The sequence below is a fragment of the Balaenoptera ricei genome, chromosome 2 (genome assembly GCF_028023285.1).
Source record: "Balaenoptera ricei isolate mBalRic1 chromosome 2, mBalRic1.hap2, whole genome shotgun sequence".
Taxonomy (NCBI): Eukaryota; Metazoa; Chordata; class Mammalia; order Artiodactyla; family Balaenopteridae; genus Balaenoptera; species Balaenoptera ricei.
This window is the reverse complement of record NC_082640.1, coordinates 174,612,521-174,625,964: the sequence shown is the minus strand read 5'-3', so window position 1 is coordinate 174,625,964 and position 13,444 is coordinate 174,612,521. Positions and strand designations below refer to the sequence as shown.

The 13,444-nt window shown below is 40.6% G+C and overlaps 1 protein-coding gene across 6 annotated transcripts in view; it reads left to right on the top strand.

Moving 5' to 3' along the window:
• The window catches only part of TTC7B (tetratricopeptide repeat domain 7B), a 240,709-nt gene that overhangs the window by 152,203 nt on the left and 75,062 nt on the right, over positions 1–13,444 (top strand). For all 6 annotated transcript variants that reach the window (XM_059914822.1, XM_059914821.1, XM_059914820.1 and 3 more), the window contains one exon: positions 261–421. In XM_059914822.1, the coding sequence (XP_059770805.1) occupies positions 261–421 (161 nt within the window). The remainder of the gene's footprint in view (positions 1–260; positions 422–13,444) is intronic.

The window sequence follows — 13,444 nt, the reverse complement described above, 5'->3', positions numbered from 1 at the left end:
AGTTATACTGAGAAACAGAGTCTCTTGTGTCACTTCGTTAGTCATACTGTTGCTTGAAGGGGACCTCTGTTTTTGTGTTTGTGGTTAATATCCTGGGGCTGCCATGAAGATGGCTTAAAATCTGAGTGTGGCACATGGTGAAACAACTCCTGATATTTACAGAGAATCAGATACTGAAATGGTGGCTGTGTGTGTGTGTGTGTGTGTGTGTGTGTGTGTGTGTGTGTTTAAAAATTCTTTCTGGTTTTGTTTTAAACCAGATACCAGAGGCTCTGGGGTATGTCCGCCAAGCTCTTCAACTTCAAGGCGATGATGCCAATTCCCTGCACCTCCTTGCCCTCCTGTTGTCAGCACAAAAGCATTACCATGATGCTCTGAATATCATTGACATGGCCCTGAGTGAATATCCAGAAAATTTTATGTAAGTGATACTGGACTTGGTTTTTCCTTATACAGAAGGTATTGAATTTACTTCTTCTCCCAATCTACCTAAGTCCTTCATGCACATCCTGGTGGTAAATAGTACAGAATCCCCTTTACTCTTGTTTTTTCATGATATTTAGAAACAAACGTAGTCTGTCAGGTCAACCTGAGTTGAAGTACTTTATCCATTCTTTCCCAATGTGTACCTTTGAGGCATACAAGATGATTTTAAATGCATTACGGATGAACATTTTTATTTTAATAGTTATGCATTTTTAAACGTACATTAGAGAAAATACAGCTGCCTATCAAAGTGTGATTTCATAGAAATTATTGCTCAGAGGGAGACTAAGAATTTTTTTTTAAATTAATTTATTTATTTATTTATGGCTGTGTTGGGTCTTCGTTTCTGTGCGAGGGCTTTCTCTAGTTGTGGCAAGCGGGGGCCACTCTTCATCGCGGTGCGCGCGCCGTGCCTCTCACTATCGCGGCCTCTCTTGTTGCGGAGCACAGGCCCAGACGCGCAGGCTCAGTAATTGTGGCTCACGGGCCCAGTTGCTCCGCGGCATGTGGGATCTTCCCAGACCAGGGCTCGAACCCATGTCCCCTGCATTGGCAGGCAGATTCTCAACCACTGCGCCACCAGGGAAGCCCAAGAATTTTTAAATGAGTTGTTTTAAAGTGAATTTAAAGGGAAATATTAATATACATGGATATGGCAAAAGCTATGCTGAACAAACTCCAATGACTGAAATTTGGGAAACATTGCTTTATAGCTTGTTTGTCCCACATTACATAAAGGATGCCCATTAGTTCCAGGTGATTACTATATTTTAGGCAACTTTGATCTGGATACCTGACCTCTTTGTGTCTTAGGTTTATTCTCTAGGAAATGGAATTCCTTAAATCAATCAGCAGTATTTGTTCGTAACCTAAGAATTGTCATTACAAACTGCCATGTGCTGGAATTGTCTGCTTATTCACCTCTTCCCTCTGAATCCCTGAATCCGGGCCTGTTGATTAGGCTTTGTTGAGAAGGACATTGTCTTTTGGGCTACTCATTTTATCCTCAGTGGAGTAGCCTAGTAACCAGTACACAGAGGCCAGAAACAGTAAACAGTCCTGCAGGCTGGCAGGTTCTCATTGTCTAAGTGGCGGGGTCAGCAGTAGGCAGGGGCGGCCTGGGGCAGGGGGAGAAGGGAAGGCGAGCTCTCTCCACTTCCAGAAATAATGCAAATTTTAAGTGGATCGGCCTTGGCTTTATTTCTCTGCCTCATCACCTCACTGTGGTTTTAATCAGTGTGTCTCAGCAAACTCCCCTCGGAAAATTGGTTCACACATTTCCATTACAAACATTTCTTTGTCTTCAAGTGAAAAGGGCACTTCTTTTCTCCCCATCGAGAAAATTCTCATTATAATCCAGGAAACCTCTGACTAGAGATTTCTCTTGTAGGTTCAGCTATTTATGCAGAGTGAATTAAAGAGCTTTGCCGCTTGCTCACGGAATACATCTCAAAATGCCCACGGAGTACATTTCTGGATTTTATCCAGAGCTGGTTAGCCCGTGGAACCGTCAAGTGGTTAAAGCACTTTCAAAAATACTCGGCCCTTTACCCCTCAGTAAAGTAGAGCCTGATGCAACTGAATTCAGTTTCTCTCATCAATACTCTTGTAAAGTGGCTGCTCCTGCCTCCCAAGCCCAGCACCTTCATTGGATGTTTGTTAGATGTTCGATGTTGGATTCCAGCACGTGGCTCTTGCGTAGACAGCCTGGGGTGTCATCTGAGAGGAGAGGAGGCTTATTAAACTAACAGCCACGCCGCACAGTAAGCAGTAAACAGTGGTGGCTAATATGGAAATGCCTCCAAGTGACAGCAGCTGACAGCCTTTTCAAGTAGTAGAAGTAAGGAACAGCAGTAGAGGTATTTGAGGAATGCGAGCCTGTTATTTTAATGTTAAGCTGTAAGCTCAAAAAAGCAAAGCATATGGCAGCAGGGCTGAGAACCTCTGATGACTTGCTTGCTTTTTAAATATTTGTATTTCTTCCTTTGTGATGGGAAACTTCTTCCTCCCAAGAATACTTTATTCAAAGTTGGGGCCAGATATAGTCAGTGGATCCCATGGTTTCTTCCCAACCTGGCTAAAACATTTCAACACCAACCTAAACAAGATTATATGTGGGCACCTGTCCCAACTGCCATGTAGCATTATCCGTATGTTTGTGACAAGCTTGTCTCGAGCAGAGCTGCAGACTCTCGGAAGCCTGGGATGTCCTCGTGTCTCTCGTGTCCCAGCAGCCATAACCTACCACAGACTGAGTATGTAGTGGATATTCCCTCGGCCCCTGCCCTCTGCTAGGGTCAGGCCTGTCCGACCGTTGAACCAAGAAGTGATTTCACTAGCCTCTTAGCCTGATGCGGAGAACTACAGAGCTTTTTGGTCTCCGTTAAACTTATTCAAGATACTTAAGCACCATCTTTCATCACTTCATGGTGACAGTAAGGACGGGTAACCCTGGAGAGACCAGCTGCTCCCCCAGGGGCAGTGAGCTGTCCTGGCCAGTGCATTGAAGGCATTCATACATGGTGATCACTCAGTAATTGAGAGGCATTCATATTAATATTATTACTACTGATACAGTGTCTTCAAATGTAATATTTTAGAATCCTTTAAAATGATTAAATATTGAGTAGAAGCAAAAGACTATTTATTAAATCTATTTAAAATGATAATACAACTAACCTATGTATACCCACTTCTTAACTTAAGAAAGAGAACATTAATGTTGCCTGTGAATTTCCTGTGCACTCCTGCTGTCCTATTCCCTGACCTCTCCCCGCACAGGTTAACCACCATCCCGAATTCTAAAAAAAGTTTTTAATGATCTCCTTACACCACTCGCTTTCATTGCTTAACATTGTGTTCCTGAGGGCCATCCTTCTTGCATACAACAGCAATTTATTCATTTATGCTGACGAATAGTACTTTATTGTATAAATATACCAAGATTTCTTTTTCTAGTTTACCGTAAGCAGATATGTGGGTTGTTTTCAGTTTTCAGCTGTGACACGCATGATGCTGCTGTAAATTCCTTGCACAGTTCTCCTGGTGCCCGTGTGCAAGCATGTCGTCAGGTAGACACCTAGGAGCGGAATTGTTGAGTCATAGGATGCATGTATCTTCAGTTTTACCAAATAATTCCAAACTGTTTTCCATAGTGGTTGTGTCCGTTTACATCTCCAGCAGCAGTGCCCACAGGCCCATGCAACTCCAGACACCAACACTTGGTGCCCTCAGACTTGTTGGTTGCTGGTTAATGGTATCACACTGTGAGTTTAAGTTGCATGTCCTCATTATTAATGAGGTTGAACACCTTTTTCATGTGTCCATTGGTCATTTAGCTTTTCTCTTTTATGAAGCACGTATAGAAGTCTTTCTTCTTTTCTAATCGGGTTGTCCATTTCATACTAATTTGTAAGATTTCTTTATGTTATGATTAAAAATGCTTTTGTTGGTTATATGTGTTGTAAAAATCTTCTCCCAATTTGTGTCTTGTCTTTACTTTCTCTTAATGATATCTTTTGATGAACAGAAGTTCTTAATTTTTTTTTTTTTTTTTTTTTAAACTTTGAGTTTATTTATTTATTTATTTATGGCTGTGTTGGGTCTTCGTTTCTGTGCGAGGGCTTTCTCTAGTTGCGGCAAGTGGGGGCCACTCTTCATCGCGGTGCGCAGGCCTCTCATTATCGTGGCCTCTCTTGTTGAGGAGCACAGGCTCCAGACGCGCAGGCTCAGTAATTGTGACTCACGGGCCCAGTTGCTCCGCGGCATGTGGGATCTTCCCAGACCAGGGCTCGAACCCGTGTCCCCTGCATTGGCAGGCAGACTCTCAACCACTGCGCCACCAGGAAAGCCCAGAAGTTCTTAATTTTAAAGTATAGTTGAATGTATCAATCATATCCATGGATAGAGACCATGGATATGATTGATATGATTTAAGAGACCTTTCCTAAGTTATCATCTCAAGCTCTCTCATGTTATCTTTCATCCTTGAAGCTAGGAGTCCATCTGGAATTGACTGTTTTATGTATGTGAGGTGTAAGGGACCCAGGGTAATTTTTTCCCATGTGGATACCCAATTGTCCAGCAACATGTATTGAAAAGATTCCTTTTGTGGTTTCTCCCCAGGGCCACTTTTGTCTTAAACCAAATGTCCATCTGTGTGAGGAGCTGCTTGTGAGCTTTCCACTTGGTTCCATTGGTTCAGGGTGCCCATCTCTGTGTGATTGCCGCTCTGTCGTCATTCTTACAACTTTATTATACATGAGGTCAATCCACCCCTGTAACTTGGTCCTCAGGGATATCCTGGCTGCCCTCAGGCCTTTGAGCCTTCATATAAATTTTCAAATTGGCTTTCACGTTCCACCGAAAACATCCGTTGAGATTTTGATTGGAATTACATTTAATCTAATAGCTTAGTTTGGGGAAAATTAGATATCTCTAATTATTTAGACCTTTAGAAAATACTTTTTAAATGAAGCTTTATAATTTTCTTTATAAAGATTTTGCTGATGTTTACTAGGCTTATTCCTAGTTACCTGAAAAAAATTCCATGCTTTTCTATTTAAACCTCTATTTAAGAGTTTAGGGAAATTTCCTTCTTCTGAGAAGGCTTGCTAAGAGTTTTTTTTTTCATCATGAATTGATATTGAATTTTATCAAATGCTTTTTCAGTATTTATTGAGATGATTATATGATTTTACTCCTTTAATCTGTGAATGTTATATTAATTGATATTTTTAAATGTTAAATTAACCTTGCATTCTTGGAATAAGCCCAACATGATCATGATCTATTAGTTTTATAATGGATTCAATTTACTAGTTTTTTAAAGAACATTTACATTTATGTTCATGTGTGAAATAACTTGTAATTTTCCTTTCTCATTATATCCTTGTCAGGTTTTGGCATCAAGGTTAGGCCGGCCTCATAAAATGAGTTGGAGTAGTTCTTTTTTGTGTGTTTTGGAATCTTTGTGTAAGATTTGAATTATTTGTTCCTAGAATAATAAGTTTGAGTAGAATTTGCCTATAAAACCATCTGGGACTGGTCTTTTTTCCATGGAAGGACTTCTGATGCTTTTTAAAAATGATTATAGGGTATTCAGGTTTTTCTACTTCTTATTTTATTAAGCTATGTTTAATATACTATATATATTTTAAGAATTTGCCCATTTAATCTAAGTTGTAAATTTTATTGCCATAGAGTAGTTTATAATGTTTTTAAATTATTTATTGTCATACAGCATCTGTGGTTAAGTCTTTTTCATTCCTCATGCTGTTTAATGTGCCTTTTTTTTGTCTTGAACAGTCTTGCCAGAAAACTGTCTGAAACATTGATCTTTTCAAAGAACCTTTAGTTTTTTTTATCATCTCAACCGTATATTTACTTTCTCTTTTATGAATTTCTGTCCTTCTATTATTTCTTTTCTCCTATTTTCTTAGAGTTTGTTCTGTTTTGTTTTAGTTGGTTTTCCTTCTTAATTTTTTAAGTTGGATGTTTAGTTCATTAGTATTTTGCCTTTCTTATTTTCTGACATAAGCATTATTCCGCTATGTACTGCTTTAACTATAAACCACAAGTTTCAATATGTGAAATTTTTGTTATTGTTTAATTCTAAATATTTTTAAATTTCCATTATTATTTTTTGATGAATTAATTATTTTAGAACTGTATTTTATAATTTAAAAATATATGGGTTTTTTTTAACTTATCTTTTGTCAATGGGCTTTTAACTTCATTGAATTGTGTTCAGAGACTATAATCAATATAAGTTTGAAATTTGTTGAGACTTGTTTTATGGCCCAGCATGTGGTCACTACTTATAAATATTTCACGTGTGCTTAAGAAGAATGTTTCCTGCATTTGGGGGTAATTTTTTAAATATTTTATTACATTAAGCTATCAACTGTGCTTTTCAGATCTTTTTTTTCTTCTTATTTTTTTTTTTCTACTTAATCTATCAGTTTCTGAGCAGAGGTATATTGAAACTACCTCTGATGGGTAGATTGATTGTCCTGTTTTACCCATAGTTAAAGCAATTTTTGCTTTATATATTTTAAAAGCTGTGCTATTAGGTACATTTAAATTTAGAATTGCTATGTCTTCCTAGTAAATTCAACCTTTTATCAATATGTAAGTAGTTGCATATGTAGTTTCAGCATTTTGCCTGAAAGTCTATTTTGTATGATGGACACATACCTACACATACAAATAGCCATGTATATGTGTACATATACATGTATACACACATACTGTGTGTGTGTGTGCTTGGAATATCTTTTTCCATTCTTTGAACTTTTTATATTCTTATATTTTAGATGCACTCTTGTATTCATTAAATATAGCTGTTTTTTTTTTTTTTAACTCAGGCTGACAGTCGATCTGGAACATTTAGTTCATTTCCATTTATTGTAAATAGTGACATATTTGTATTAGTGTCTCCCACTTCATTTGTGTTTTCTATTTGTCCTGCTCTCTTTTCATATCTTATCCTCTCCTTTCCTATTTTCAATAATTATGTTTTTATTACATATTTTTCCTTTACTAATTTGGAAAAGAAACATTCTATTTTGGTTGTTGTTGTTTAGTGATTACCCTAGAAATTTTAGTGAGGGTCTGTTGTTGGCAAACTTTCTCAACCTGTGTCTAAAATTGTATTTGGCCTTTCTCTCAAAAGAGATTTTCAAACTAGATCTGTGATTCTAGGCTCACATTTCCTCACAGCACAGTGATCTTGCTCCTTTTGTCGTTGTTGAGAAGTCAACCTTTGGTTTAATTTCAGTTCATTTTAATGTCATCTGTCTTTTCTCTCTGGCTGCTTTCATTGCCATTCTTGCTGATGCTTGGCATTTTCACTGTGATACAGCTAAGAGTAGATCCTGCTTGGGACTTTTTAAAACTGTGGATTGGTCTTGTTTGTATTGTTTATCATTTCTAGAAAATTCTCAGCCATTATTCCTTCCAGTATTCCTTCTCCTATAGCTGGCATATCATTGGATCTTGCTTTTTTTGCTTAGTCTGATAAGTTCTGCCTTTTGTGTCAAGTGTTTGGTCCATTCACATTTAATATAATTAATGATGGTTGAATGTATGTTTGACATTTCTGTATGTGTCTTGTCTTTTTTGTTCCTCTAATACTGCCTTTTTCTTCTGTTGAAAACTTGTTTTTTTAAACCCTTTAACTATTAAATGCCTAAACAAAAGGATGAAAAATTAGTATTTGCTGATTATGTATTAAATATCTCGAACACACTGTAAGTTTTTTCCAAAATAAAATTTAACAAAGTACACATTTTTATATTGAACAGTGTTCACAGATTCTGATAGATTCACTATCTCTTATACTTGGTATAAGAGCCTCGATCGTTCTTCTTTTAAAATAGAGCTTTGCAAAAATTTCCTAATTGATTAATGTATTTTACTTAGTAATTTTCCTCATTGGCCCAAGAATGTAGAAGTAGATGCCAGGTGATGTTGGGAACAATTGTTTCTCCTAAAGACAGCGTGGCCAGGGCTTGGTCAGGCCCTCACAGACTTCGTGTTTCTGCCATGGGATTATTCATTTTTAGATAAAATATCGCAATGAGAACTGACAGTTTGTTACTTTTCTCTCTGGAAAATATACCAGATAGTATCATACCAATGGTGGCACATTTGAGAACATTAGTATAACTGAGATATTTTATTCTAATTCAGCAAGCCTTCCAATGGCTGCTAAAGGCAGCCACACCAGGGTGTATTTTCTTGCCCTGAGACAAACTGTGGTTGTACAACTTTCCTAATTACAGATTTTTAGTTGATTTGAACTTTACTCTTTCCTACTTAAGTAGAACACATACAGGCACTTATTCTCTGGCTCTCAGAGAGGTCATCAAATGAACAACACACTTAAGAAACCATCAAATGTTACCACAAAGCACAAAAAGTAAATTTTGAAACCTCTCAAAGATAAAAATAGAAGTGGGATCATTATGGTGTTTTCTGATCCATGACTTTGATATATCAGGTGTTGAAACAAATCCTCAAGTCACCAGATTGGAAAACAATCTTTTCTTCTGTATGTGGTCTTCTATTCTCGTACCCGTGGAAACAGATTTTTTTCAGACAATCGTGCTGCTTTTTACATCAACGGGAACTAACTGTATGGAAAGAAATGAACATATATAACGTTCATTCATTCATTCATCCATTTGTTCACTCATTTAGCAATAATAACCACTAGCATTTATGCACTGCTTTGTGACAGGCAACTCCTATCAGCACTTCACATATTTTAAACTAATTTAATCATCATGAAACCATCAAAGATTGGTAGCATTATCATCCCCATTTTACAGATAAGGAAACTAAGGCATAAGGAGGTTTAGTGATTTGTCTAGTTGTGTACCTAGTAAGTGGCAGAGTCATGCTTTGAACCCAGGCACCCTGGCCTTGGCCTCTGTGCTCTGTGCCTTTGAAGCATTGCGTTCTTCCCACATTCCAGTTGCCGTGTGAGGTGTTGGGCATGCCGCCATGGACAAGAGAAAGGCAATTTATGCTCTCTTCAAGCTAACAATCCAGATGAACAGGATTTTTATCCTATATCCTCTGTTAATCTCTTCAATAAACCAGAAAACTTGATGAGGATCATTCTTTTCTTGAGTGGAGTATATATACCTGGTTTAAAAAAAACATTACTTGGCAAGTAAGATTGTGTCTTTTTCTCAGTCTGTCTCACTTAACACACATAGTCTCAGAGAAACTCAGTTTAAGTTGAAATATCATATTGAGTAATGTTTTGATGTAGTGATTACTGAGAGGCCAGGTGTTATGGGCTATTTTTATGTCTGAGCTGAGTGATGGAGTAATGAACATGCCTATTAAATTTGCATTTGATAGAAAGTTGGACCACAAGGAAAGAGGCTGTTCGTCTTATTAAACTAGAGAAATGATTCATTGGAAACCTGAAGGATGTCTGGGAGGGATGAGTGCAAGGTAACCAACCCAGGGATGCCTGTTCCTCAGATACAAGCTGGGGAGGGGATCTTTGGGCAAAGGAGAGTGGGTGACAGCCTAAAAGACACCACAGAACAAAGTGGAGTGGATTCAGTGGTACAGTAGCTTATTTAAAATCAACTTTCCACGACAACAACAGCAAAAGAACTTGAATAAAAAGTGGACAAAGGACTTAAATAGACATTTCTACAAAGTAGATATTCAAATGGCCAATAAGCACATGAAAATATTCTTAGCATCACCAATCATTAGGGAAATGCAAATCAAAACCACAATGAGATACCATTAGGATGACTATTATTTAAAAAAAAAAAACCCAGATACTAACAGGTGCTGGAGAGGATGTGGCGGAGCCGGAACCCTTGTGCTCTGCTGGTGGGAATGTATAATGATGCAGCTGCTTTGGAAAATAGTGTGGCCGTTCCTCAAAAAAATAAAAATAGATTACTGTATGATCCAGCAGTTCCACTTCTGGGTAAATACTCAATAGAACTGAAAGAAGGAATTCGAACAGAGGTTGTACACTCATGTTCATAATAGCAGTATTCATAATATCCAAAAGGTAGAAATCACCCAAGTGTCCATGGATGGATGAATGGATAAGCAAAATCTGGTCCATACATAAAACAGAATGTTATTCAGCTTTTAAAAAAGAAGGAAATTCTTAAAAAAAGGAAAGAAAGAAAGAAGGAAATTCTGACATGCTGCAACATAGATGAACCTTGAGGACGTTATGCTAGAGAAACAAGCCATCCACAAAAGGACAAATACTGTATGAGTACTCTTAGATGAGGTTTCCAGAGTAGTCAAAATCATAGAGACAAAGTAGAGTACTTAGTGGATACAGAGTTCCAGTTTTGCACGCCTGTCTCCCTGTCCGCCTGGGAAGAGAGCTTGTCTGAAGGCCCGGCTGCTGGGAGAAGCCAGGCCAGGGCAGCCACCCCAGAGCCATCCGTCCCCGATGGTGGCATGCAGAAGGTTTATTTATTTCAGTGCTTTCATTTACAATGTCTCAGGTTCTCCTAGATATCTCATCCCACCATTCAAAGTATGGCGTATCGTCTTCAGAATTCATGCGGGGTGTTTCCTGGAGATCTCTGGATCCCCAGCCCCTAACCCAGAGCTTGGCTTGCTGCAAACATTACTACGCGTTTGTACACTGACGACCCTGCTGAGCAGCCTAGAGGCCTTAGTTCATAGCTAAGCATGTTTACCTGTGTTTCGTCTAGTGTCTGTTTCCGCTTTCACTCTGCCAAGTTCCGCTAGATGATAAAATGATGATGTCTACTTATTTCAGGGGTCATATACAGTTCCTGCTAGTTACCCGGCCAACTGTGAAAAAACCTCAAGTAGTACAAGTACAGTTGAACGCCAGTTCATTTGTAGTGGTCTTTGCATTTTAAGTTAATGACAAACAAAACAAAAACACCTGAGAGCTAAAGGAGAGCAAGAAAAGAATCTTCAAATTTATCTCCTAAGCATTCTTGTGGGATCCTGAGCCGAAAACAGCTGGTGGGGAATGCATCACCCACCTGCAGATGGTCAGACTTGCTCTCCTTTAAACATCCCTCCAGTGAAGGGTTAGAGAGCCCGCTTTCTGCCAAGTGTGTACCAAACCTCATGATGTGCTACGTGAGAACACAGAGAAGGTAAAGAGAGAATGTGGATAAAACGGGCCAGGATTCATGGGAGCAGGTTCTGTGCAAGGACCCGTGGCTCCATTCAGCCTGGGATCCTGGCGGGATGCCTCATCCACCTCTGGTCCCACAGAGCTGGCCAGCTTCGCAGCACCCGGCTGCTCTCTTCCTTTCTGGCGCCCTTCTTGACTTTGGGTGGAGGCTGCCATTTCTAAATTACAGAACTTCATGGCTTCCTTAGAGTCTGTGTCTCATCGGGCTGAGCCCTCTTCCTTCTAGGTCTAGGTGATTGTAGGATCCCCACTCTTTGGCATCTGCCTTTATCCCTGAAAAGGGCCCCCAGTGCATCTTTTCTTCTTGAGCTCCCATCCTCAGACGTGGGAATGTGGGGAGATCCAGGCCGTGGCAGCTGAGTCAGAAATAAATCCTGCAGAGATGGCTTTTGGGGAGCGGCCTGTCAGTAGATCTGCTCTTGGTTCACCCCCTCACGATTTTAGAGATGACCAATGGCTTTTTGGTTCAGACAGAATAGATTATTTCTTGGTAGAGCTGGGGTAGTTAAATGGAAAACTGTTTTTCAAATTTTTCCTGTTTACACGTTTATATAGCAGAGGGCTCACCGGGTCCAAGGCACTTGCTCACCGAATCGCTCACCAGAGCGGGGGGCAGGTTCTCGGCCCCCTGCTGCTCTGCACCCCATTAGCCCCTCGTTCCACCGGGTCAGACCATGCGCAGGAAACCGTCCTGACTGCTGCTTTGTGGATAGCACTGAATGAAAGGGCTCCCTTCCTGAAAACGTCACACTCAGGCATGGGAGGAGGTCTCCCAAGTCTGGGCAGTGTGATGCCACACATGTTCTCAGGTCAGCCTGTCCTGGTCGTTTCTGGCTTAGGTGCTGGTTCCAGGACGCTAATCGGAGTTGAGATTAATAGCTGAAGTGGGAGCGAAAAATGAGCCAAACTGGGGTTTCTTGGGGTGATTTATTTCAGCTAAATATGTCAGTTGTTTGTTTGTTCTAAAAATATCGTGAGGAGGATGGGGGAGTATTCCAGATTGTTGACACTTTGACTGAAATGAGAAGCAGAGTGTAACTGATACGGGATCGAGCCGGAGGCCCTGCGGGTCATGAGGAGGCGGCGGGATCAGGCTACCGAGAAGCGACGGCAGGACCGTCCCCAGCACCGTCACTCCGAGCAGCCTCCCAGGCCGGGATGAGGGGCTGCTAAGTCCTGCAGAGCGAGGTGTCTGACCCTGATGCTTTTTTTTGCTGAACAAGTGTGGTGTCGATGTTCCAGGAACCAGCAGATCTGGGAGCCTGAGCTGGGGTCAGGCTCACGGCGACCGGGAGCCGTGCTGAATGTCCCCCCAGACCTGCCAGCACCCTGTGCGGCGTCTCCTTCCACGGCAACCACGGGCCCTGAAAGTGGTCAGATTTCAAGAACTTCCTCGGTGGTAAAAACTCCCAGACAGAAGTTTGCCCCTGAGCCACCTGTGCCAGTCGCTCGGCAGGGCTTCGTTCCTGGAGAAGATGCACTCATAGCAAGAGTGCATGCTCTCCAAACCCTCCTTTGGTGGTCCTGTTAGCAAAGCCAGCCGGAGTCAGCGTGCACTTGGGGGTTTTGTAAAGGAAACCAGGCACTCAGATTTGATCCCTTTAAAACTTGTAGACGAAGGGTTTCTGTCTGGCAGCCTGTGAGCAGACATCTCTTAGAATTCCAGGAGGTCAATGCACATTTCAAAGATGTCTGGATTTGATTATCTTCAGGCTAGGCAGGCAGGACTCCAAACACTCCCTGAGATCCTGAGCTCAGCTCCTGTTTACTTGCTTGGTTCTGGAAGACGTTTGAGTTTTCCAGCCCTGAAGAGGAGGACCCCCAAGGGCAGTGGATGATTATCCAGTGCTTTGCAGACTCAGGACGTGCCCTTTATGTGGGTGACAATGTGAATGGTACGCTGCCCCTCACTGGAGAGGCTCGGGAAGGACCTGGGCAGGGTTATAGCACATCCACCAGAAAGCCCTCCAGAGAATCTCTCCAGAAGGAAAGGAAGGTTCAAGACCACAGGTGGGGGTAGCCTTCATTTGTGAGCTTAATGTAGGTGGTTGATCAGAATTGCCACTGAATTTAAGAATAAAATACCCTCAAAATCCTTACTGGAATGAAATAAACACAGGTAAAATTGCCTAAGTGTAGGGACTATGGGAACTCTTTTCCTTGGATGTCTTTTTTTAAAAAAATCAGACCATTTGAAGGCTAAGATGGAGAGTTACGAAGTAGAGTGGTGCTTTTTGAACTTAAGTTTGCACAAGTCACCTAGGACTCTTGTTA